Raw genomic sequence first — 27,617 nt, 5'->3', positions numbered from 1 at the left:
TGAAATTTAAAAACACTGATGACAAGTCTATCTGTACATCAAGTTGGTACAGAGCTCTTAAAAACAAAAAAGCTATTAGAAAATAGGGTGGGGGAGATGTTTATTTTGGATTCCCCGCAGTTTATTCCCAATATACATTTTCCTATGAACTTTTGAAGCCTCCTATATGCATGGATTTCAAAATATTTTTGATTCAAAATAAACCTAACCTTTAATTTCATTTTTCAAGAACTTAAGTACCCTGGTATACAGCACCACTCATGTATACATACCTGCTGCTACATCCATACTATTTACTCCTGGCTGTAAGAAGAAAAATATAATTAGTAATATTCATCTTTGTTTAAAGTACATTTTAAACACATTTCTCATAAATAAGTTTCTCTATGTATAATTTTCAAGTCATTAACTCAAAAAGATTCTTAGCGAAAGTTGTAGTGATCTCACTGCCTGAGTTTGCTATAAATAACAATGAATTTTATCATGAAGTTAGAAATGACAAGACACTGCCCAACATCCCACAGGCAACATACTACTTTCTCATATTAGAATTTCGAAACGTATGTTAATTTAAGAGCTATATAGGGGTTGGCGCAGAGACAAAGTCCATTAAGCGTATGCCTGCAGCATCAAATCCCCCAGAGACTGGTTCCAGTCCTGGCTTTTAAACACTGCTTCCTATTGATGTCTTGGGAAAGTAGAGGAAAATGGCCTAAATGCTAGAGTCCCTGTACCCATATTAAGAGACCTGGGGAAAAGCCCCTGGCTTCAGACTGGCCCAGCTCTGACCATTACAGCCTGCTGGATAGTGAACCAGCAGATGGAAGATATCTCTGTCTCTCCTTCTCGCTCCCTTTCATATTCTGCTTTTCAAAATCTTAAGAAAAAAAAGATTTTAAAAAAAAAGGGAGAGAAAGGTTCTAGAAAAGGCAACAGAAACAAATCACTCCAATGGAGTATGCTACACCTACTCATTGCAGCCACTGTGTAGTAAAGAAACTGAGCTAATTTAAAAATCATCTTGTATCTGTATTGCTAACAAACCAATAAGGGTAGTTTCTATAATGCCATAGCTTAAATCCTACATAGCTTAAATCCTACAAAGTACAGATTTCAAATTAAATGTTCTGATTTCTTAAACTAATATTAAATCATATCTATCTCCAATTAGCACTCAATAATGAGTCCACACATTTAAATGTTAAATGGGAATATTTATTCTATATTATGGAATAATCTAGATTTAGAAAACAAAGCCAATTGAGAACAGGAAGCATAATGTTACCAGAATAATTAAATGCTTATGATTCACAAATTACATTTTTAAGTATTCTGTTATTGCTTAATACAGAATTATCTTGCCAAAATAGAGAAAAAAAGTTACTGCCTACCATTCAACTGATAGCAACCAACACTAAATGTTCACTGTAACATCCACATTACAGCAGGCAGACAATGTAAAAAAAGCTAATCTAACCATCTATAAAGTAGTTGTTTATATGTATATATAGTTTTATTTGTATATCTATACATGCATAAAATTAATCACTCATAAATGCATTATGGAAAATAGTTCTTTTCACAAGATTACCGGTAAAGCAGGCTGCATGGAAGCCTGTGACATATGGGACATCATCATGCCAGGCATTACTGAAGACATCATTCCAGGCATCTAAAATAAAAATAAGAAATGTTACTATACATTACCAAAGTTGAATTTGACTTTAAGAATCATACAACTTAAGACAGCCTTGAATCGACCATTCTACTATACAGACAGTATGCTTAGTAAGTACTTGTTGAATGAATGAAAAGCTTTATCAACAGCCTAAGTTATCTTTCATATACAATCAAAATTATTTTAACAATTAAAAATTTTCAACAATTATTTCTACCCATTAAAAGTTTCCTAATACTTTTCACCTATTATTTTAAATGTCTGCAACAAAAAACTTCCACAGCAATCTAGATCATTACAAAATCTTAGATTAAAGATACTTAAAAATATATGAATCACTCATTTTATAACTATCCCCTACTTCTTGGTCAAAAAATGAAGTATACATATCTTCAAGTAAGACTAAGAATCATGGAGATAAACATACATGTTTCAGTTATCTGACCAAAGCATGCAGCCTGCTTTACCAGTAGTCTTACATTAGTGTATTACAGTATTATAATTTTGCTTTTATGTATACCAAATATATCCAAGGAAACTGGAGTAGTGGGGATGACAAAAATTACACAGTATTGGAACAAGACAATGAGTTATTCAGCAATTTTAAATTAAATTGTACAATTTGAGAAATAGCAACAACAGAAGAGATTAAGCATATTGGTCAAAAACAACAAATAAACCACAGTCATTTAATAATAGACTACACATCCTGAATTTTATTGCTTTTGTCAATTCATTAAGCAAAATAAGTCTAAATTAACTATAAAAATGAAGTTGCATGAAAAAATATCCAGGATCTTGAACCAACACTGTTGGTAACTGTTTGCAGAAATCATGACTAAAATATGGTATTTATTTGGAACACATGGTGAAAACAATACATAACAAAATTTAAAAAAACATTTATTTAAAAGGCGGAGTGGCAGTGAGAGAGCAAGAACGAGAGTGAAAGATCAAGGAGATTTTCACTCTCCAAATGTCCAAGACAACTGCAAGCGGGCAAGTCAAAGCCAGGAGCTGGGGACTCCACTCATATCTCCTACAAGTGTGGCAAAAATCCACATACTAGGGCCATCACCCATTACTTCCAGTTGGACAGTAGGAAGCTGGATGGGAAGCATGAAATAACCAGAGCTTGAACCCTGGCACCCTGATATGGGATGCTGCTGGGCTAAATACTTGTATTTGCATGTGTACATGTACACACACATAAATGCAGCATTTGGAAACAGAAAATTTGACAACCCTCACTAACTAGACCAACTAGAGAAACCATTTAAAAAATAAAGCTAAAGGAAAATAAAGGTACCAAGCAAACCCTTGGCCTGCTCCCAGACCATGTGCGCCCTCACCACATCCAACAGATATATGTTTACAATTTCCCTCCACCATAATGTAACACAAATTGAATCAGGAACTGGTTCGTAAGAAAAAGCAACTCAAAAGTATCCAGGGCCACAAACCTGCTTCTAAACAGTCTACAAATAAAATGAAAATCTAGTAACACACAAAGCCACCAGACTTTCTGGCCAAATTGAGAAATCTAAGTTTGACTTAATTGCTACTAACAATATTAGTTATTGTATTATACTATCTAGGGAATTACAAGAAAAAATTCATATATGTTCATTATAGACACAATTTCTTCTTTAATGAACATTTTGAACCAATAATTCAGTGGATGTAAAGCCTATAGATATGGAATACTTACATTTATCTGGTCAACCTACTTTGAAGTCAGGAAACTCAAACTCAATAGAGTACATGAAATCTTTCAAAGTTTACAAAACAAGTCAGCAGAATTAATTCTAACACAGAATATGAGCCCAAATAAATAAATAAATAAAAACCTCACAAATAGAGCTGAACAAAAATAAACTATCACTTTTTTTTTCCTTTTTAAACATTCTATACACATCAGAGGATACACATATTGGGTGTTTCTCAGTTAAATCACACAAAATTAAAACATTTAAAACTTACTCTAAAAAACTTTGGGATCAAAGTACCACACACATGGGACTATTACCTAATTCCCAAGTCCTTCAAGACAGATTCAATATTACATGTAGCTAAATCTTTACATCTTATTTCAGCATTAGGACAGGGGGTAACTGTCTACCTTGTTCAACAAATAAGGCAAGTGACAATGACTGAGTCATGGTCTGACAAATGCATGGCCATTGTGCAAACAACAGAATTTATCTACACAAAACTAGGTGGTTTAGGCCAACCACTTCACGTGGCCTCTACATAACTGACAGCATACTAATTTATTTATTTCAAAGTCAAGAGCAATGGGGGTGAGAGATATAGCAGATCTTCCAGCCACTAATTCAGTCTCCTAGTGGCCACTGCATGGGCCAGGGCTAAGCCAACCCAAAGCCAGGAGCCTCATCTGGGTCTCCCACACAGGATATAGCAATCCAAGTATTTGGACTATATTTCATTGCTTTTCCCTGGCCGTTAGCAGGAAGCCAGAAACGGAGAGGCTGGGACATGAACCGGTACCTATGCGGGATACTGACACAGCAGATACGGGTATAACTTGCTATACTTTGATGCCACCCATTAAACTTCTTTTATATGTAATTAGGACTAAACACATAAAATGGTAACACTCGTTATTAAGTATCACACATGCAAATAACTATATTTCAATATAACTGGTAGCACAACATACTTGTTTACACCAACCTATCACAAAACATGCAAGTAATACAAGATTCCACAGGTAAAGCTATGGTATTTTTAGGTGACGGGAATTTTTAAACTCTCCTAAGACCTTACAGGACCAAAGCCATGCATGCAGTCCCCTACTGACTGAAGCACTGTTATGAAGCACATGACTATATGATGATGACTGTACTTATATGCATCTAGATTATATAGCATATCACTCCTATATTAACCTGCACAGAATATTACTGGAACTGAGTCAAGTAGGCACCTGGAATACAACAGTGTTTATGCATCTAAACAGCAAAACGACAGTAAAAACACTAGGCAACAGCAACTTCTCGGTACCACTAAAACCTTAAGGGGATACTGGTACATACACAAAATATTCCTGATGGAAAAATCATCATATAGCATATGACTGCATTTAATCAAAAATAAGGAATGATCTGAGAATTACAAAAAAATTTAAGAACATATAAATCTTCCTGTAATCATATGGCCAAAGACAGACCAAAATTATGTGATCAAACACCAAAGTAAGGCCCCAGTGTGATAGCCTCGTAGCTAAAGTCCTCACTTTCTATATGCCGGGATCCCATATGGTCACTGGTTCTAATCCCTGCAGCTCCACTTCCCATCCAGCTCCCTGCTTGTGGTCTGGTAAAGTGTAGAGGACAGCCCAAAGCCTTGGGACCCTGCACCTGCATGGGAGACCTGGAGGAAGTTCCTGGATCCTGGCTTTGAATCGGTGCAGCACCGGCCGTTTTGGTCACTTGAGGAGTGAAACAACAGATGGAAGATCTTCCTCTCTGTCTCTCCTCCTCTCTGTGTATCTAACATTCCAATAAAAAGAAATAAACCTTAAAAAAAAAAGCAAAGTAACTTAATCCATCAATCTAAAATAATTTTAAATGTCTTAACTACGTTATCAGGACCAAATGAGTATTTAACTTGCATTGTAACAATTCAGACTGGAAGGGCCTGGCGGCATGGCCTAGTAGCTAAAGTCCTCCCCTTGCACACACTGGGATCCCATATGGATGCCTGTTCTAATTTGGGAAGCCCTGCTTCCCATCCAGCTCCCTGATGGTGGCCTGGGAAAGTAGTAGAGGATGGCCCAAAGCCTTGGGACCCTGCAACTGTGTAGGAGACCTGGAAGAGGCTCCATGCTCCTTGCTTCAAATTAGCACAACTCCGGCCACTGTGGTTACTAGGGGAGCAAATCAACAGAGGGATGATCTTCCTCTCTGTCTCTCCTCCTTTCTGTATATCTGACTTTCCAATAAAAATAAATCTTAAAAAAAAAAATTCTAAAAAAAAAAAAAAAAAGATCAGGGGTTAACACATTCTCTCCTGGTTGCCTGTGCTTAAGTTTGAGTGTGCTCTATCCTTCTGCCTTTCAATAAATCCAATTTCTGAGACTGGGTTGTGGCATAATGAGTTAAGCTACGACATATAAATCAAGCATCCTATATGGGCATTCGTTTGAGTCCAGCCTGATGCACTTCGATTCTGTTCCTCACTAATTGTCAGGGGAAAAGCAGAACCTGGCCCAAGAGCTTGGACCCTTGCCACCAGCATGGGAGATCAGCAAGAAGCTCCTGACTCCTTGCCTGGCTCTATCTTGGCCATTTTTGCCACTTGGGAGGTACATTAGCAGACAGGGAGTTACTCATTCTGTATCTGTCTCTCCTTTTTTGACATTCAAATAGGTTTTTTGTTGTTATTGTTGTTTTTAATGAACCCTGTTCTGGGGCTTGTACTGTGGCAGAATGGGTTAATCCTCTGTCTCCTCAGCAATAGAATCTATATGGGTGGCAGTTCAAGTCTGGCCACTCCACTTCCATATCAACAATGGCCTGGGAAAGCAATAGAGAACAGCTCAGAGGCCTACGGCCCTGGACCCATCAGGGAGGGCAGCACAGAAGAAGCTTCTGGCACCCTGCTTCAGACCAGCACAGCTCTGTCTGTTGCAGATGTTTAAGGAGTGAACTAGCAGATAGAAGAACTCTTTCTCTCTCCCTCCCTCCCTCTCTCTGGGACTCTTTCAAGTAAATAAATATTTAATATATCTATATATAGATATATGTAGATAATGTTCTTTCACCTCTTAAAAAAAAATCATAGCCCTTGATTAAGAGTTTCACTCATGAGTAAGAATTTTATTTTAACATAATAAAAATTGAGAGCCCAAGATACACTATATTTAAAAGTATCTTTCAACTCAAGGTAGTCTATGTTTTCATTTTGATTCTTTAAAAGATATAGATAACAGCATCAATCAGATTTAGGGACTATTCTAGTTTCTACTTTGAATACATGAATAAGCAGAAGCAGTTACAGATCACTAACCACAATTAATTATTTTTTTGACAAACATACAAGAGTCACATCTGAATTTGCAAATGTCCAAAAATAGCCTGACAGCCAAACCAGCAGATGGAAGACAAAAACACACATTTCATACAGCCAATTCAGAAACGATGGCAAGCTGGTTTGCTGCCTGCAATGCTGGCATACTGCTGGAGAGGAGATTCAGGTGGCTCTGCTTCCTATCTAGTTCCTTGGTAATGTGCTCTGGGAAGGAAGCAAAGGATGGCTCAGGTGTGTGGGTCCCTACCATGCCTGTGAGAGTGTGGGAAGGAGTTCTAGGCTCCTGGGTTAGCCTGGCCAGTCCTGACTGTCATTGCCATTTGGGGAGTGAAAGAGTGGGAAGAAACTTTCTCTTTATCCCCGTCTTTCAAAAAAAAACCTGCTGACAGCAAGGTATACATATTTACCTTTACTCTAGCACTACAGACTTATCTACTAATTAAAAGAAATATGAGCATATAGAAAAGAATGAAAAGATAACTTTTGTGAGAAAATAAGCTACTCATTTTTGCTCTTTCTTAAGCTAGACCTATTCCTCTAGGTTGAAAAAAAAACAAGGAAAAATTGTTAGTATACAGTTATAGGACATATGCATACATATCGAATTTTTACTATTTATTGGCAACTTACTGAAATATGAAGTTAACCCATTGAGATTAGTTCCCTCTTCAGTACCACTATTCAGCAAATATATCCATTCACACTCTACCAGCTGCTTCCTTCATGTGTTACTACTTTAATGTTTCCTTTTTCTGCCAAAGAGCAATGTTTATTTAAATGCTACTATTCAGCATTTCCCACAAAACACTAACTCCATGTGATGTAAACACAGCAGAAACAAAACAGATAATGGGTAAGGAACAAGATTAGGAAAAAAGCAGGTGGGAGGAGATAAACTCCAAATTTTTGTAAATCCTATGCCTTGGGAATGTCAAGGCAGAACAGCTCGTTTTTGAAAACTAAAATGCTTTTCAGAGAACCCTACAAGAACTCTGCACTCCCCACACTAAGAAACATTAGTCCATATTCAAGTTCTTCAACTACAATAAAAAATAGTCTCACCAGTAAAAGATCTGTCAAAGTATAAAGCACAGTATACAGGTTACATACATTTGATCTGGGCTAATATATTTAATACGTTAAAAAGAATTTGCTTCAGAAATGTAAATATCTACCAAAATTATCTACATCAAAACTTTTGAGTGGAAGGTTCATTTAGCCTAGTGGCTAAGATGCCAGCATCTGACAACAAAGCCGCCACCTTTACTGCCCAGCTCTGACTCCTGACTTCAGCTTCCTGTAGAAGCAGGCCTTGGGAAGCCAACTGCCCACAGTTCAGTTCGCTGCATTCCTACTGAACCTGCGAGACATGAAGCCTGGCTCAGTCCAGGCCTCCTACTGCAGGTTTAGACAGTAAACAGCATGCAGGAACAGTTTCTCCTTCAGTCTGTTTTGCCCTCTCTCTCTTTTTTTTTTTTTTTCCTTAAAAGAAGTTATGGTCAGACAACCTAGTGTGTTTCTTTTTGTCAGTAATTAATTACCAATTTAAGGGCAAAGTTTCAGAAGCTACATCAAAATCAGGAAAGCTCAAAAGAAAACACTAAAAATAATTGTTTCCATTTAGCAACCTAAGAAATCAATACATGGCATTTCTTCAAAAACCTAGATCCCAAATCATCATTGTTCTCTAAGCTGTGGAAAAACAATCTTACCTACCACAGGAACACATCAGCTTATAATTTAAAGTAGAAATAAGTTGTATTCAATTAAGCAAAAACTACCAACTTTAACTTACACTTGTTTTTCTTTAAAAGATATTATTTCAATTGGAAAATTAGATTGATAAAGCAACAGTAAAAGGTGGTAGGTAAAGTCAAAAATAATCACTACAAACCAACAAAGGTAACACTGATCACTGGATATAATGTAGCAGAGTAATTGCTTCATTCATTCAACAAGTATCTTACTGAGCAAGAACAATGGGCCAACAATTATGGTAAGGAACTACATACACCTTAAAAATTACAAAACCTAGTTTCTGCCCTCCAAGAGCTTACAATCTATTATTTTTTGGGAAAGCAAAACAAATAGGAAACATTATGACAAGTCATTAACCCAGTGTCAGAAATAAAATGAAAATAGTAACAAATGGGCAGATTACATGGAATTTTCTCCAGTAACTTGAAAGGAATGTATATATTGGCCAAAATTATTTTTGAGAACCCCAAGAAAAGGCAGAACTTGAAATGATAGAACTTTGTTAAGAAAATGAAAGTTCATGGTGATATTGAACCAGGTAGGGGTTTAAGAAGAACACAGTTTGAAGTCAGGAACTAACAGTCATATAATCACCTAGACACCAGCCTAAGTTCAAATTGAGAATGAAGACATGCATCTTTGAATCCTGCCTTCACACAACTAAAGTAAATCTCTATAAGCAAAGTACTGGAACTTAGATGCTATGCTAAAGGCACAATAAAACACATGACATTCTTGGGCAAGGAGATCAGAAACTGAAATCTAGTATTGTGATGAAAGGGGAGTGACAGGAGCAAGAAATCAGCTCAAAAATCGTGACATATCCTAGGAACAGGACCATGATTTTGAGCCCAGCTAGCAGCAGAAGCAGAAATAAAGTGAGGTCTATTAGAACCTGTCTCACTCAATATAACAAGAAAATCAAACTCATTTGCAAAAGACTGTCACTTTTTGACAAAGACAATAAAAAAGTACTGACTAAAGCAGAATTATATTTACTTTATTTTTGTTATCAAAACATAAAATGTATTATGTACTCTTCTTATCAAATGATGTGACTTCCATCAAAGGCTGCTAAAGCTGAAGCAGTCCTTGAGTTCCCTGATCTACTGCTCCCCAAATTAATAAGACTTAAAAGAATAAGAAAAAAACAACCTTCTGGTACCACCTTGGGCAAAGGTGAAATCATCAATGATAAAGATAGCAGACCGTATCTGTTTCTGGTGTAGAAAGTACAGGAAGACATGACTATAGTTTAAAGTCAAATATTATTTATGACAGATGGAGGAAAAAACACACTTAACCGTGCTTCAAATAGTTATCGAATTTTTCTGTATTGCTACTATGCAGGGAAAAATACCTTTACCAATAATTTTTACAATAGTCCTTCTAAAAAAAAAAATCATCCTTTAAATTACTGCCAAATTATTTACAACATGTAAGGTCTCTTCCAGCAATAAGAGCCTATAATCTTGTAAAAGTAGAACCTTGTCAAACTATTTACAGTAAGAGGGAAACAACCTACAAGCTCATAAGATACACCTGAAAGATCATAAAGCCCTATTTGATGTTTTCAAAATAAGATAAATCTGAAAGAAATACCATAAAGCCCTATTTGATGTTTTCATATATTTATTCTTATCCAGTTTCAATTATATTTTTTTTTTGTTTTTGGTAAAAACAAGAATTTAGGCCAGGCACAATAGCCTAGTGGCTAAACTCCTCGCCTTGCACACACTGGGATCCAATATGGATGCCGGTTGAAGTCCCAGCTGCTCCATTTCCCATCCAGCTTCCTGATTTTGGCCTAGGAAAGCAGTTAAGCACAGCCAAAAGTCTTGGGACCCTACACCAGCATGACAGACCTAGAATACGCTCCTGGCTCCTGATCGGCTCAGCTCCAGTCATTATGGCCATTTGGAGAGTGAACCAGCAGACAAAAGACCTTTCTCTGTCTCTCCTCTCTGTAAATTTGACTTTCCAATAAAAAAAAATAAATAAATCTTAAAAAAAGAAAGTTCTCTTTTGTAAGTAACTTGTTATGTTTGAAAAAAAAAAATCACAAAACTCTAGCTTCCCCAGATCATTATTCTTCTGTTTAGTCACATATCAGTTTATAATCAAATTTGATTGTAAACTAAAATTTAAATTTGATGTCAGATTCAGTAACATTCCAATGATCACATAACAAATAAAACTGACACCATTGTTAATCTTCTAATGGTTCCAGTATGACATCTTAATGAACTGTGAAAACAGTCATCACCCCTTGCTTTCCACAACATACTGGTCCTAGAACCCCTTGCAGACACCAAAATTCATGGGTGTTCAAGTTCCTTATACATGGCAAAGCACTAGCACATAATTTATGTACATCCTTCCATGTACTTCGTATCATCACTGCATTACTTCTCCAGATCCTATACAATTCAAAGCTACGTATATAGATGCTACACTCTACTGAGAATGCAGACAAGAAAAAAATCTGTACAAGTTCAGTAGAGAGAAAACTTTCCCCTCAAATATTTTCACCCCATGGTTGTAGAGGAGCTACAAATAGAGGGTCAATCGTAAATGAAGGTTATATAATCTGTAATCCCAAAGCCTAAAAGCCTAAAGATTTAGTCAACTAACTCAAAACTAGATGGCAGAACCCTTTCACCCCTGGCTGCTATGTGTCAGTTCTCTTCTGACAATTACTGTTCACCAACACAGGACTGTGCAGACAGAAGAAATGATGCAGAAAATGGATCAATGTTTCTAGTTATTGGTTTATTTATTTTACTTGTGCTAAGATTTCTCAATGATTTGAAGACTCAAATTAACCATGCTCTCCCCATCTGTTAAGCTAGTAGAAATAGCTTCCCCAAGATTTGGGGCCCACACTTGTCAGTTATGTATTTAGGAAAAAAAATACTGAGAACAGTCTAACTTTGAGATAAGCAGTAAAGATTGTCTGAGGCTCCTCAGAGCTGGACTTCTAAAACATCCATTATCTTATTAGGAGCCAACAACAGCAGGAAAAAGAAATCCAGCATATAAACAATCAGGTACATGTAAAGTCACGTGACATATATTGGCCTAGGAAAAAAGTAGAAGAAAACCACAAGGCAAAAATTCAGAGTATCTGAATGGAAGTGTACGAAGTTGCAAGTAAAACTTAGGAGGAAGATGGTCACTGAAATAGCTAAAGAGAAAGGGCCATAAAGCAAACTGTGACCAGCTTATGTCAATGAGACAAACAAAAGTACTTTAGAAAAATAAAATCTGCATTTTACTAGAAACAACTAGCTGGTATTTTGGTTTTGGTACTGCACTAGCACCATTACAGCAAGGGTAAGCAGGTCAATCCCTTGCAAACTTACCTTGATTGGCCCAATGGAAACAGAAGGCCCCAGAAAAGAGAGAAGCATCTGGCAGTAGCAAATTGTTTTATTTTATCTTTCTGTGGAAAGAAACTAATTTTAAATAAGAACCAGAGCATTTAAAGGATAAATATATTTTTTAAAGCTCATTATCTAGTTAGAGCAGCTCTACCAAGAAAACAAGAAGAGCTCCTTGCAGGTTAGAGATGGAAAGATACAGAAGAAGAATCAGAGTTGTTTCTGCATCACCTAGGGATTTTTAAAACTTGTGTTAATCTACAGTAACAGAATAAAAGACTCTTTTAATTAAAGAACACCTGCAGGCAGAATCTTTTGGGTCTGGTGCCTATGAATAAAGTTTTTATGTAGATTAAGGGCTGTTTTTCAAACAAAAAAGACAAGAGCTTGACATTGAGCCCTTTCACTCTTCAGATTAAGTAAAAAGAGAAAAACATAACATACTCCTTCCATCACTGCAATTTCACTAGTAACTTTAACCATCAAGGCTTAAATACTTACATGTTCAGTAATACTAATCAACAAGAGGTCACACCAAATGGCCTTTTCAAAATACTTCTGTTAACCTAAATTACTGATTTATTGAGACAAATAGAAATAACCCAACTAAGGACCTGTGTATTAAAGAACCTAATAACATTGGGTGTAAAATTAGTCATGGCAACTGAATGTTACTTTTCTAGGATGCGTCTCGAGAAATTCAATTCTACAAAATACAGTTAACTAACTCAGTTCTACTGATGCTACTGAGTCAGCACAAACCTTCTGATCTCAATCACTCCCACAAAACAATGCATTTAAAATTTATACTAGAGATGTCAGGGATAGCTCCAAAGCAGGAGTGCAGAAGTAATAAACATTAAAAAAAAAAAAATCAAAACAGTCTTTATAATTTGAAAATGAACTGCCTATTTGGCATTGCTCTGAGGAATCAGAATTATAGATCAGTAATTTCCCAACCCTCCCTCACCACTCAACACAATGTACATCAAAAACTTAAACATTTGCTATTTTCAGTTTATGTAATTACACAGTCCACCAAAATATAAAGCTGACATTTTATACGATATTTACACTTTCAAAGCAGTAACTCCAACTGACATGCTTGGGAGAAAAAAAAAAAGAACTTCAAATAAAAAAGCCTACGTGTATAGTTACCTAGGAAAGAATTTTGTTGAGGTAGTCAGTATGTAACTTTTAATGCAGAACAATATTTCATTACATTTGAAATTTAATTACAATGTTGAGTCATCATGTGTCTCATCAGAAAATATTATATGGGCATAAATCAATCCTCAACCAACTACAAGTATTGTATTGATTTAACATTTTTAAATGGAGACATAATACCTGTGGGGGGAAAAAATGCACGAACAGATAGCACACAAAAGAAAAAAACATAACATTCTTACTTGTCCCATTGGCGGCCCTCCCATGGGGGGCATCATCTGTGGCATCATTCCATGAGGTACAGGAGGCATATTTGCTCTCTGACCCATAGGGTGCATTCCCATTGGGGCATAATGCATGCCAGGGTGGCCCATCTGAAAAACATAGAATATTTTAAAATTACCAAGTAACAATGGGTCTCTGAAATCAGACTTTAAGAAATCACTTACCTGTAGTGGTTATGTATTAGGCTACTGTTGGATGCATTTCACTAAGAATGAACTTGCAAGTTCCCTAACAAAATGGGAAAGGTTTCAACCGTTGCTGGAGGTCAGATCAGCCTGCTTTCCTCCCCCCTTGCTTTAAGCACTGATTTAAATCGTTCACAGAATGGCCTGGATAACAGGCATCCAATGCTGGTTGAAAGTTTTATGATGAAAATCACATCTTTATCCTATTTCACATAAATTTGTAAGACAAGCCAGCTGACTTTTTACAATGCCACCGATTTGAAACTTTAAAAACTTTGTGCTTGTCAAATTAATTTCGATGAAGCCGTGTCTTACAGAACGCACAGTAAGGTACTCGGAGACACTCCATGCCTATCCTAACCTTCAGGACGAGTACAATTTCTTCCGCCAAAGACACATTTCCAAAGGCTAGCAATATAACAGGGTGCCTGGTTCAACCACAGTAATGAACGTTTGACAGACTTTCTCCGCGTGAGTCCATTGTTCCAGGTCAGTTCTGCCAGAGCTCTCCCCTGCAGACCTGCAGCCCACAACCGCGTCAGGCGGAAACGCAACCTTCTTGCAGGCGCCCCAGAAGCTTGTCCCAGCGTCCCAACCCCGACCCCTCCGGGCTTGCGGCTCCGGACGGCCGCCCCGCCCAAGGCCGGCACGGGCCGAGCCCACCACCCTACTCCAAGGGGCCCGCCGCCTTCCCGCAGGGCACTCTCCCCGCCATCCCGCCCCGGAGCACGTCCCTCCACCACTCCCAGTCCTGCCCAGCTTTCATTGTGCCGCCTGCCCCCTAACAGCTCCGAGCTCTACCCGAAGGAGGCCTGTCGCCCGAGGAAGCCGTCGGCAGACACCTCAGAGCTGCAGCGGAGGTGGGACCCGGACCACCGTCCCTCCTCGCACCCCGGACCCCGCGAGGGACGCAAGTTCTCCATTTCTCTCACCATGAGGCCTCCACGCTCGGCTCCAGTTCCCGGCCTCATCGTCGGGCTCAGACTGCTCGGCCGGCGGCCACTGCCGCTACACATACCAACAAGACGCGCTCTGAGTGGCTGGCGCTCGCAGGGGCCAAAGGGGAAAGGCTACCCTGCACTACGGGGCGGGACCAGCGGGGCCAGGAAGCTGACGAGCTTTCCCGTTTTCCAATCAGGGTAAGGCAGAGACAAGCTGCCTTGCAGCCATTGGTTCCCGCGGCCCCAGCCTCACTCGGCGTCGCCTGCAAGGAGCGGGTTGCTGCGGGCGGGGAGGAGACGGAGGAAGTTTTCTGAGACGAGTCTTTTGCCGGGAAGACTCTTGACCAACTTCCCTTGGGGAGAAGAAGACAAACGTGCCTCTTGTTCCCCTGCCTTGCTTCACTCTGCCAGGGTGGGACAGTAGGGACGGTCGCTTCCCCCGCCCCCGAAGCCGCCCTAGGCAGGCTGGGATGAGGGCGGGCCGGGCAGCTAGTAGGAGGAGCGATGACGGGAGGGGTGCGCGCGCACCACTCTTGGGGCGGGGCGGAGTCGAGCTGCGCGCCTGGTGCAGGGAACGGCGCATGCGCCAGCTTTATAGCCTTGGCGCTCCTGGATTGTTGTGGCGCGCCCTAAGCATGGAGACGGCGCGACGCTCCGCGGCGAGACCCTAGCGGGTCGGGGACCGGATACATGGCTCCCTTCGGCCTCAGCTGGCCTCTTCCTGCCCGTCATCCTGTTCCCCCTCTCACCCACGGCCCTTAGTCGGGGCTTTGGTGCCGGGGAGCCCGCCGTTCCCGCTCTGCCCCACGGGACACCCCCGCTCGCTGGCCCGGTTGGTGGAGGCCGCGGAGGCGCCCCGGTCGCTGATTGGCTGTCGCGGTCGCGGGGCGGGGCGAGCGGGAGTCGTTCGCCCCCGGCGGCTCTCGGCGTCTTTCCCGCCATGTCCTTTGTGGAGAGCGGGAGGCCGACGGCGCCGCGGCTCCGACGCCTGGGGGCTGCGGCGCTGCTCTCGTCGCAGTACTCCACCCTTGCTCAGGGAGACCGTTGGGGAAAGGGGGAAGTGGACGACGAGCAGGGCTGTGACCCAGTGGCCCGCGACTTGAGGGCCGAGTTCTCGGCCGGGGCGTCGTCGGAGCCCAAGAGGGGCTGTCGGTTCCCGCCGGATGGGGACGGCTCGCCGGTCCTACCGGATAAGCGCAATGGCATCTTCCCTGCGGCTGCGGGCATCCGAACCAGGGCTCGGCGCTGGCCAGTCCAGGTCCTTTCTGTTCTGTGCTCGCTGCTCTTCGCCGTCATCCTCGCCTTTCTCCTCGCCATCGTCTACCTGGTCGTTAAAGGTATCGAAGCCCGGGTTGGTAGTCTGTCCCGAGCACAGATGGCCCGGGGCGCAGCATTCATCCCAGCCCGCTCGGCCCCGCCCTGCCTCGGAGCTCTGGCGTGCAGCCGCGCCCTCCCCAGCTCTGTGCACACCTTGCTCGGTTTTTGCCTGCTTGTCCGGTCTTCCTAGGTAGAGGGCCCTGGCCCAGGATCAGGAGATGCATTTCAAGAATGAGTCCCTAAATCGTTGAACCTGTGATGCAGAGTTAATTCAGGCAGGCTGCGGGCCGCCACCTACTCGACGGCGGAAAGTGCATGTGATTAAATGGGCAGTGTTGAAGCTCTAGTGCACGAATGCTTGAAGGTGTGTGCTCCACCAGTACTGCATGGGATTTTTGAAGGACATGGAGTTTGTTCCACAGTCCGAAAGTCAACTTCCGTAGATGAAGTCTTTTCAGCTTCTCTTCAAATTGGGATGCAAAGTTTTGGTGCATGAAACATAAGCTATTCTTTCTGCAATTTTATTCTCCCGTCTATGAAGTAGAAATACTGGCAAGGTTGGAATAAAAACAAGTGTTTTTTTTTGAAGATTTCTTAAATCCAAACCTATGTACTAATTCAATGGTGGTAGGATGTTGTAAAGTGAAACAAATCAGACGAGTTGAAATCTCAGTAGCTGAGTCACGGAAAGGAAAAGAATTTGAAAGAGCTGTGTTGTATGAAAGCAGCCTGTACATTGCTATTTACATATTCATCACTGCGTAAAATCAGTTTCATTCTGGTTTTCATTTTTCTTCAGTATTTGGTAGCCCTACTGTGTTGCAGATGACACTTCAGTGTTTACTACGTTTGATTTTAAAGCAGCAGACAGATTGGGAAGTTAACCTATTGGGTTTACCTCTTTATCCAATAGCCCCTTTTTTAAATGTTTGACTGCCAGTATGTGACTCTGGGTCATTCCCCTTCTCCCTTTTTTGCCTTTTGTATCCTGATATTTCCATCTTTGCCCAGATTGCCTTTATAGCATAAAATCATAAAAATCACAGCAAGTACAAACTTGCAGTAGAAAGCATTGAATTCTGCTTGTCTTAGAGAACAGAGAAAGGAACTGAACTCAAAACTTGAACTGCCCTTTACTTTGTGTTAGATAAAATGTCTTCCTGGGGAATAAACATGCCTCCCATTTAATATATATGGTGGATGCCTTCTCTAGTGGCTCTCTTTGCTAGTTAATTGTATGAGAAGTTGAACCCACTGCTGGCTGCAGAGCACATGCCACAGCTCCTCAGACTTCTTACCCTTGAAATGCTCTCCGAGTTTGCAAATAATCTCGCTTTTCCACCTAAGTCCCTCTTTGTGTTTACAGAGTTGCATGCTGAGAATTTGAAAAATGAAGATGGTGTAGACTCTGGGATATTAGGTATGGAATTAATTGTCACTAGATTTGATTTTACATCCAACTTTTGTTTCTCCAGGTCACTTTTAAACTATAAAATTTGTTATAAAGTACTTTATGCACCATGTGCAGGCAGTTCTGTCATGTTTTTAAATTTGTGTTTGATAAATGGTATCACTTCCATTTTACATTTATGCAAACCCCTTGTGTCTTAAGATTTTCTGTAATTTTATAACAGGCATGAGAGAGCTGTTTGTGTAAAATGAGTTCAGAACTGTATTTTAATCCTGTTTGCTAAAATTCATTTGATTTTGTCTTTATAAATTTGAAGGGGGAACTAATTTTTCTTTCATCAGTGCACTCATTCTATGATGTCTACCCTGGGATCTGCTCCCTCCCCCAGTCCTTCTCAATACTTCAGTTTGCTTCTTCAGGGCTGCTGCCCTCAAAGTGAAACAGTGTATAGTCTGTCAGGTTTTGGAGGGGAAACTTTTATGGTCAAGTTGGACAGAAGTTATCATGCTAGATATCACTGGAAACTTTTGGCTGTGTATTGAGCTTACTGCATGAGAAAAGGTACAGTCTGTACTCATTTTATCAATGTGTGTTTTTATTTCTTCTCCACAATAAATAGCAGTTGTTGATGCATCATTTCTTGTAGAACAGAAACAGACAAACTAGGCATGAATTCTAACCTACTACTTAAAGGCATCAGATTTCAAATCTATGAATATAGTGAGTGGGAATTGTTACCTGAATGAAAGGCTTGCTCAATACCTTTCTACTTCCCCACTTTTAAACAATCTTATTGCCTTTAAGTTTGGGCTGTCAATAATCCCCAGTATACCATCACCTACTTATTTTATTTGAATTTTAAATTGAGATTATAAACATCAGTGGAAATCACATCCCAGGCATTTTTCTTTAAGGTTATTTGCAGGTTCAGTTGGTTTCATGAGTCATGTATACCTTTGAGCTGTTATTTCAGCACATTGGCTTCTACATCTCTCCTATTTCACCAAATTTTATCACATTTATTAACCTGAATCCTATTTCCAACCTTGCCTTTTTTTTCTCCAGGTTAATATCCTCGAAGGTATAGCAAAGGGAATAAAATTACCTTCTGCTTGAGGTAAATTTGAAAGAAGAACAAAGGAAAAATAGAAATTTCTTTAGCAGAATATACATAATTCACAGTTTTATTGTAAGTTATACATATGGCCCAGTGGCTAAATCCTTGTTTTGCGTGCCTTGTCTGGCTGCTCTACTTCCCAACCAACTCTCTGCTTGTGGCCTGGGAAAGAGTAGAGGACGGCCCAAGGCCTTGGGACCTTGCACCCACATGGGAAACCCAGAAGAACCTCCTGGCTTTGGCTCAGTTCAGGAGCTGATCCCATGTGCGGCCACTTGGGGAGTGAACCAGTGGTTGCAAGATTTAAATCTTTGGAAAAATACACATTACTAGATTTTTTTTTTTTTTCAGGATTCATTTATTTCAAAGGTGAGACTTATAAACAGATACCTTCCATCTGCTAGTCCACAAGTGGAGCAACTGGAACATGAACCAGCATCCATATGAGATGCTGACATTAACGGCAGTGGCTTAACCCACTCTATGCCACAACATTGGGTTAGTATTAGTGTTTTTTATACATTTATTGTAAGTAGTCAGTGTTACACCCAGTTATTATAATATTAGTCTGGAGTTCTTGCTTTGAAGTTTTTGAGCCTGACATTGTTGCATTGTTGTCTGGCATTCCTTGGCATGTAGTTAATATCTGATCCCTTTTTTGGCTAGGACCGGATTTGTAGTAAATTGTAGTTTAGTGTTTTTGGGTTTTTTGTTTGTTTGTTTACGATTTGTTTATTTCAAAGAGTTACAGGTAGAGTGCTCTCTCATCTGCAGGTACACTCCCCAAATGGCTTCAACTGCTGGGCCAGGTGAGATTGAAGTGGAACATACCGGACTTGAACCAGCACCCATTTGGATTGCCACTGTTGTCAGTGGTGGTCGTATGTTAAGCTCTTAAGTCACAAACCTCATATCAAAGCAGAACCCTGAAGATTTTGACTTTATACAATCTTAGACCATGTCTTTACTTAATCGAAGTCGCTTAAGTAATTGGCTGTATGCCTTAGTATGCAGTGTGATAACAGGGATTTATTTTTATTGGAAAGACTCACTTTTAGTTTATTTGTAAAAATAAAAATTTCATGACTTGTTCAGTCTTCTCAACAATCAAAAGAAAGGGTTGTATTTTTGGGAAGACATATTGGCACTTTCATAAATCTAACTGGCATTATGGCATTTTAGTGTTGACCCGTTATAAAATTTCTGATATTTCTCTGCTGTCTTTTTATTTTGTAAATTCTTGATCAACTGAGTTAAAAAATAAATAAAAATTGCCTGTTGTACCTAAATGATGAATAGTGATGACTTTTCCCTGGGGTACTACAGATAGAAGATCGTTTGTGTTTAACAAGGATAACCATAAATTTATTGTTTAAAGCCTATGATGTTTAGTACATATGTGGTTCATCTTGCTCTTTCAGCATTTTTTAGCTACTTGAGATTATTCCTAATAAAAATGTTTTCCTTTATTATAGTTTCCCATTTGAATCTATTATTTCACCAGGGTTGGAAACTGAGTGATATTTGTCAAATATCAATTACTGAGTGGTCTGAATGTCCACTCATCTTCCTCATTTTTTCAGCAGGAAAGAAAGAGTTGCTACATGCTGAATTGCAAGTGGGCAGCTAGATGGGTAGAGGACTTTACCATTGTGGCTCCTGAGTGTCTGTTGTGCCAGTCAGTGTCACACAGGGAGGAGAGAAGAGATCACTTTCCTTTAATCTTGTACCTGGAAAGAAGTTAGAAGATTCAGAACTTTCTAGTTTGTGTCCTGCTGTCTAGAACACATTGCTCCAGGATTTTGAATACCAAAAATAATTTAGTTTATGGAAAATACCAGATTAGTCAAATACCTGTCTTACATCTTAGGTTAGGATACAGTAGAAATTGATTTTGAGAAAATCTGCTTACATAAGCATTTACAGATACATGTGAACACAAAAATGTTATGTGTTATTAGATTTAAATGGATTTAAATGGGAAAAAATTCTAACAGTGAAACATGTCCTATGATTTGCCTTTGTGGCTTACCACGTTTTCTGCTCATTTGCAAACATTCATTTACAAGAAAACATAATTAGAATTTTACATTCTCTGAATTTCATCAAAACATCTTGACATTCATTCTGAATGTGCTGGTGATCTGCCTCTTTCATTGCTTTGTGTTTCCTAGGATATACCAACTTAACAAACATTTCAAATGTGAGTGAGAAGGTCTAAAGTGTAACAGTAGGCATTTAAACTTGGTCCCACAATTTACTTATGAATGGGGGAAGTTTTGTAAACTATGTACAAGTGACTATAACAGACCTTCAGTGATAAATCTTTCCAGTTCAAGAAGCGTGGGAGTTCTAAAGAGGTTTTTTGGTTGATATTTATTTTCTGCCTACATGTAATATGGGCTAGTGAGGGCATTTCTGATTTCATAAAACACTTAAATTTGCACCTCCTTATACCCGAATGAAATTCATTCAGCAGAATGAAAATGCATAAAATAGTCTTTGTCAGAAGATTTTATAGAAATGCAGAAAGTTATGAGTTTATTTTTTTTTTAAAAATAAATACTACCAAAGCAACTTGAAAATTGGAGCAGAACAAAATGTACCCTTATGTAGATGAATGTAAAATTGCAGTACAGGGGTTGGAAAAGGAAATGCACATCTTTCCCTGTCATTCCTTTTGGAGCAACATTGAGACCAGATCGCATTTGATGAAATAGATGAATTGCCACCATTCCATCAACTGATGAATATTGAGCAAAATCCTGATGGGAAAAAAAACTTGTTTCACAGTCTGTATCCTTTGATAGCAGTTCAGCTGCTGGAAACTTATCACACATATTCTTGTATAACTGTACATTGAAATTCCAATACATACTGTTTTTAATAGTGAAAAATTAGAATAAAAAAGGTCTTTAACAGAACTGTGGCTGTGTTTACTGATATCAGAGCTCTCTCATAGGATGTTATGAAAAGCACAAAACAAGTTTCCTGCCTAGAAATTCTGTGGAAAATAGGCTGATAAAATTATATGCTCAAATATTCATAACTGCTTAAATATATAAACTCAGTCACCTAGTTACATAATTTTCAGAAAGATGCCTAACAGACTCCCAGTGGAATTCCTTTTAAGAGTATAACAGAAAGGAAACTTCATTTTTGTGTGCTTTTATTTTCATATCCTTTTAAAATTTTGAGTTCATAAAATGGGTTTATAAAACATTAGCAAATGCTAATTTCAAGATTCTAGGGAAACTGACCTGCAGCAAATTTGGTTGTTGGAGGAGCTTCAACTTTGGCTTTCTGCTGGCTCATAAATGAGTTGAGTAATTTTCAGGATTTGTAAATACTCCTAGACCACAATATTACGTTGTACTGTTTTTGGCCAAGTCATTATGACATGACTTTTATCAGTAGAGCAACTTCTGCTAAGTTCAAAATGAATATAAGTTAATTAAAATGTTAAGTGTAAGATAAGCACTTGTTTGTGCAAGACTGTAATTTTATTTTTAAAAAGTCTCAAGAATGTGCTTGATTTAAACCTCACAGGCAGTATGTTGAAGCACCTAAGTAAAAAGGCTTGTGGACTTTAGAGAGCCTCTCATTGGGCTATTTTTAAATACAGTATGATTCCTTTTCTGGATATTTCTAACTTTTAATCATTTTGTAGTGATCCCCAAAAAATACTTGATTTTTTTTTATGTTAGTTACTGTCTTTGTACTAGATGCTTTGCATATTACTTTAAACAAAATTAGTTTCTCCTATTTAGATGGATTGGTGTGATAACAGCTGTGTAGCAGTATAGCCATTCTAAATTGTAGTTGTGCTCTAAGTCTTAATTAGTTTTGATTCTCTTATCAGCTTAGCAGGCACTTTGGAAACAGGTTCTAGAAGCTAACACTATTGAGATTGTTGGGAATGGAAATAATCTGCTCCTCAAATGAATTTCTTTGAAACACCTTTCAGCATCATAGAGCACCGGTTTGACGCAGCAGCTTTTGAGTCAGGTCTTCTGTTCCTTTGCTGATTAGTGCAGAGGCATCTGCAGGCTAGATCCTGCTGTTCAGCAGAAGCAGAATGTGCCTTACACACTGGGTTTCTATCTCGTGTGTGTGTCCTGTAGATGGCTTCTCCAGGCATCTGTAACAGCAAAATCCCCTTTACAGGATATCCTTCAAACAAGCATGAAAAAGTTTTCTCGAGTATAGAAAACTCCGGTTCTACAAAAGCACTTATGTGTAAGTGATCAACTCTTTTTGGTCTCTGTATCCTAGTTACCAGAACTGTTTTTTTTTTAGATTTATTTTTTTACTTTTATTAGAAATATATATAGACAGAGAGACATAGAGGAAGATCTTCCATCTGCTGATTCACTCCTAAAGTGTCTGCAACAGCCAGAACTGAGCCAATCTGCAGCCAGAAGCCTGGAGCTTTTTCCTGGTCTCCCACACAGGTGCAGAGTGCAAAGGTTTTGGGCCATCCTCCATTGTTACCCCAGGCCACCAGCAGGGAGCTGGATGGGAAGCAGGGCGGCTGGGATTAGAACCAGCGCCCATATAAGATCCCAATACGTGCAAGGCAAGGATTTAGACCACTAGGCTATAGTGCTGAGCCCCATAACTATTTTTTTTAATATTTATTTCCATTGAAAGGCAGATGTACAGAGAGAAGGATAGACAGACAGGTCCTCTGTCCGCTGGTTTGCTCTCCAAGTGTCTGCAGGCACCAGATTTGAGCTGATCTGAAACCAGAAGCATCAAGCTGCTTCTGGGTCCCCCACACAGGTGCATGGTCCCAAGGCTCTGGGCAGTCCAACTGCTTTCCCAGGCCACAGGCAGGGAGCTGGAAGGAAATGGAACAGCTGGGACACAACATGCTCGGCTCTGCCATAACTATTTTACAACATGGAAATCAGTTACTCAAGCAATTTCTCCTTTGCTATGTACCTCTGTGTGTGTGTGTGTGCTATGTACCTCTGTGTGTGTGTGTGTGTGTAAGATTCATTTTTATTGGAAGGGCAGATTTACAAAGAGGAGATACATGGAGAAAAGTCTTCTGTCCTCTAGTTCACCCCCCAAGAGGCCATAATGGCCCAAACTCACCTATTCCGAAGCCAGGTGCTTCTTTCGTGTCTCCTATACAGGTACAGGGAGGGCTGCAGTACAGGGCCATCCTCTACTGCTTTCTCAGGCCACAAACACGGAGCTGGATGGGAAGCTCGGCCCGTATGGGATCCACGTGCATGCAAGGCAAGGGCTTCAGCCATTCGGCTACTGTGCCAGGACCTGAATCTTTTTGTCAGCAAGTCTGTTATCCAAAGGCTGCTGTGTTTCATAGTGGTTGTGTTCAGGTTATCCTTTTTGAAAGAAACCATTTCACATAAATTTATGTTTCCCTTCTGTTAATCTCTTACTGTGCCTAATGTACAAATTAGATTTTATAGCTATGGATGTGTAGGATGCTAACTGTATTTTCACGTATCCACTGGGTGTCTTGGAATGCATTCTTCTGGAAAACCGGGCATTTAGCTTGTAAAAGGTGTTTGTTATTATAATCAAAGAGTCCTGTAGAGACCAATCTTGTATCATTTTCTACAAAAGCTTATGTTTAAGCACATATCTGGAAGAATTACTGAATTGAAGTATACTTGGAACTATGTGTGCCATTTTAGCAGATACTGCCAAATTGTTGTCCACAAAGGTTACAGCCATACATGAACAGTTTGTTTATTCTCAGCATCAGTGAATGTTACTGGGTTTTTAGATTTTTCACAATTGAGAATGACAATGATAATTTCTCCAATTAATAATTATAATGGATCGAGTATCTATTCATGGTTAACATTCTTTTCTTCCATAGTATCCTTCGCTTGTTTTCATTTTGAATATTTAAGTTGCTTGTCTTTTTTGCACTGGTTACTGTGAATTCTGTATTACAAAAATTTTTTTATATGCTGCAAATATTTTATTTGAAACTGGTTATTTAATTTGACATTTCACCTTTACCATGCAAATTTAATAGTGTGTAATATATACTTGAATTTATGGATTTTAAGTATTTCATGAATTTTGTATCATGGTTAGAAAAACTGTCTTCTCTCCAAGGTTATAAATGACTTTTTAAATTTGACAAAACTGAATATGCTATGTTCTTGACTTTGTCCCCTTTCACACATACTAATTGTATTTCAATCAAAACATTGGATAATATGCTTTCCAATTGTATTTTAGTAAGATATACTTCTATGTGGGTTAGTTTGTGCTGAGTTCAGGTATCTTACTGGTTAAATGAAGTTCAGAATGTAAAAAATACACGTGATCTGAACATGAGGATACTGATTTAATTCAGTCACAGCACTGATTGAGCTTTCCTGTCTCTCTTCCCATTAAGGATTCTGGACTCTGCTTACAATATCCCTCGCTGCTGGATTCTCCTGCTGCAGCTTTTCCTGGACAGTGACTTACTTTGATTCTTTTGAACCAGGAATGTTTCCTCCTACTCCTCTTTCACCTGCCAGGTTCAAGTAAGTGTTCCCAGATTTTCTTGTTTCTGTTTTTGTTTTAGCTCGTTCCAAATATGTTGAAAATAGCTAGAGGCAAAATGGCTGCTTATGAGATGTGTTCAGGAGGTTCCCAGCATATAATTCATAAAGTACAAAGGTTTTCATCTTCAGAACCTGACCTTTACATAAATGGAAAAGAACATTTAAAATTCCACATTGTTTTGTAAAAATTGAAGTTCTAGGAGTTATGTAAGAACTGAGAAATTGATGCCCATTGTTCTTTTTGGAGTAGAATTTCATTAAAATTTTGTGAAGGCAAAATTCCTGTCCAAATTTGAAAAGTTTTACTAGATCTGTATATAAAGCTGACAATTGGACTATACTTTTCCTTGGGATTTAAATTTTGTGTATGTTAACAAGCAACCATGGACCCCAATTTAAGTGCCTAGAACAAATTTGATGCTTTTGATAATGAAATGGTATCAAATTTATTTGAGACATATTTTCTATGTTTTCAGCAAGATTCAGAAGATTCACCAGGCAGTGTTCTAATCCAGTTTATTCATGCCGAGAAAGTTCCAGTTTTAAATATAAAGATATAATATAGCAATATAATTATATATTAATATGTTATATATTATATAACATATAGTTATAGTGTTAATATAATATAAATATCTAAATATTAAAACATAAAAACAGACGATTCTGTGTTTTGTAAATAAGCTGGACCATTTATTGGGGGTGGAAGGTGTTACTGTTGGTGAAGACTAGGAAATAAGTTCTTTTGTATGTGATAAATTTTCTTGTTTCACACGTTTGCTTTGCTGTTCTTACCTTTGTGTTTTGGGCTCATGGCTATGTCTTGGTGATCATTCCATATCTGCACATACATAGAGAGCTTGCTTATAAGTTGGCAGCTGCACGATACTCCACTGTTTGCATATATTTGATTAATCAATCTTGCATAGTATTTTTATCTGTGTTGCTTTATTAGTAACTTGTTATCGTCTCCAGCTCACCTCATGGACAGATTGTAAAGACATGTATTTCAGACTGTAAATGATAGTTACCAGTAATCATTGGTATTTTCATTATCAGTAATCATTGCCTTTCATTATTAGTATGCTTCCATGTATTTTTTCGAATTCTATAAAATAATGTCTAACATTTTTAAACTCACTACAAATGTTATGTGAATGTATCTGGTGCTTCTATGTTTGTTATTTAATTTTTTAAGCCAGTTCTTATCTCTGTATGAAATATAGACATATACTTGTTGATAGTTTTTTATGTGTCTGAGGTGGATAAATGATTAATTAATAAATTGAACTGATAAAGAATTATACCTAATAGTGCAGTACCTTCCCTTAGTTGACATGCGTGTCATTCAGTTGGCAGGTTTATTGTGCTATGTGATGTAGTACTTAATTCACATTTATGTTCTTTTTCTGCCTCTTCGCATCGGTTACTTCAACAAGAGATAAGAGGCTTTCATAATGAGAACAATTAAGTTACAAGAAAAACTTTACTCTTAATTTTTTTTTTTTGCATGTATCTCCCCTGAATTCTTGATCAACATTTCCAGCTTCATAGTAAAATCTTTCTACTTAGATTCAGACAGCACCTTGTTTGTAACTCTAGGCCTTGTCTTAAATTCATCAGTATTCATCTACCTACCAAGGCTGAAACCCTTATTTATACCTTCACCAAATCCAGTCTTATGTATTTTTTTTAAGATTTATTTTGTTTTGTTTTTATTGGAAAGTCAGATATACAGAGAGGAGTAGAGACAGAGAGGAAGATCTTCCATCTGTTGTTTTGCTCCCCAAGTGGCTGTAGTGGTCGGAGCTATGCTGATCTGAAGCCAGGAGCCTGGAGTTTCTTCCTGGTCTCCCATATGGGTGCAGGGTCCCAAGACTTTGGTTCATCCTCAACTGCTTTTCCAAGCCACAAGCAGGGAGCTGAATGGGAAGTGGGGCTGCTCGGATTAGAACCAGCACCCATATGGGAGGCAAGGACTTTAGCCATTAGGCTATCGTGCTGGATCCTATCAGAAGACTTCTTTACTTCCTGGACTGCCCATGATTTTGCACTGCGTAAGGCCTTGGCCAGTGTACTTGATTCCTTGGTCTGCCTTCTTTCAAACTCTTTCTCTTCTGGTTTGCCCTGAATACTGTTACTTTTTTAAAAAGTAGACGTAGTCAAAACTCTTATCTTCAGTGGTTTTTTTACTACCTTCTAGTACTGTTCAACTCTTAAGTGCAATTTAAGGATCCTTCCCAAAATGACTCCTATTTTCCCAATTTCATCTTCTTTCCACAGTGCACCCTTCATTGTAGTCACCACTGAAGTCAAATAGACTGTGTAATTTTGAGATATCAGGCTTTACTCTTGCTGTTCTTTCTTCTTGAAGTGTCATTTTCCTGTTCAGCTTCTCTTCAACTGCTGTTACATATCACATGGCCCATGCATGTTAGTGTTCAGAACTAGAGAAAAGCATTTGAGTGTTCCTTTAGAGATCTATAATTCTGAGTCCACTTAGCTAGTTTTTACAAAATAATAAGTATTTTATCCAAATGTAACAAAGAAGTAAAGGGCCTTTAAAAAAAAGATTTATCTGTTTGAAAGTCAGAGTTACAGGGAGGGAGAGAGGAAGATAACTTCCATTTGCTGTTTTCATTCTCCAGATGATTGTAACAGCCAGGGCTGGACCAGGCCAGAGCCAGGAGCCAGGAGCCAGGACCTCTTCCAGGTCTCACACATAGGAAGTAGGGGACTGAAGTACTTTTCCCAGGCTACCAACAGAGAGCC

General features: G+C 38.9%; 2 protein-coding genes and 1 long non-coding RNA gene across 11 annotated transcripts in view; 2 read left to right on the top strand and 1 right to left on the bottom strand.

The window, feature by feature from the left end:
• LOC121168157 (pre-mRNA-processing factor 40 homolog A) overlaps window positions 1-14,542 on the bottom strand; it is a 42,143-nt gene extending 27,601 nt beyond the window's left edge. For 5 of the 9 annotated variants that reach the window (XM_040997982.1, XM_040997979.1, XM_040997983.1 and 2 more), the window contains exons 1-4: window positions 14,447-14,542; window positions 13,287-13,418; window positions 1,592-1,672; window positions 273-303 (exon numbers count right to left, since the gene is read on the bottom strand). In XM_040997982.1, the coding sequence (XP_040853916.1) occupies window positions 273-303; window positions 1,592-1,672; window positions 13,287-13,418; window positions 14,447-14,530 (328 nt within the window). In that variant the 5' untranslated portion in view covers window positions 14,531-14,542. Of the gene's footprint in view, window positions 1-272; window positions 304-1,591; window positions 1,673-13,286; window positions 13,420-14,321 lie in introns of all 9 variants that reach the window. The other 4 variants (XM_040997977.1, XM_040997978.1, XM_040997980.1 and 1 more) reach the window with 1 other exon arrangement.
• An 853-nt stretch (window positions 14,543-15,395) lies between these two features.
• Window positions 15,396-27,617, top strand: part of LOC121168161 (ADP-ribosylation factor-like protein 6-interacting protein 6) — a 34,468-nt gene continuing 22,246 nt past the window's right edge. Inside the window, exons 1-3 of the mRNA XM_040997996.1 lie at window positions 15,396-15,792; window positions 17,139-17,192; window positions 24,692-24,824. Coding sequence (XP_040853930.1) covers window positions 15,396-15,792; window positions 17,139-17,192; window positions 24,692-24,824 — 584 coding nt within the window. The remainder of the gene's footprint in view (window positions 15,793-17,138; window positions 17,193-24,691; window positions 24,825-27,617) is intronic.
• LOC121168156 lies at window positions 17,203-18,681 on the top strand. Its single transcript, XR_005885699.1, has 3 exons — window positions 17,203-17,744; window positions 18,249-18,372; window positions 18,652-18,681. It is a non-coding gene; the product is annotated as an uncharacterized LOC121168156 (long non-coding RNA).

The sequence above is a fragment of the Ochotona curzoniae genome, unplaced genomic scaffold (genome assembly GCF_017591425.1).
Source record: "Ochotona curzoniae isolate NIBS_2020 unplaced genomic scaffold, NIBS_Ocur_1.0 patch68, whole genome shotgun sequence".
Classification (NCBI taxonomy): Eukaryota; Metazoa; Chordata; class Mammalia; order Lagomorpha; family Ochotonidae; genus Ochotona; species Ochotona curzoniae.
The sequence above is the reverse complement of the archived record's forward strand: the minus strand, read 5'-3'. Positions and strand labels throughout refer to the sequence as shown.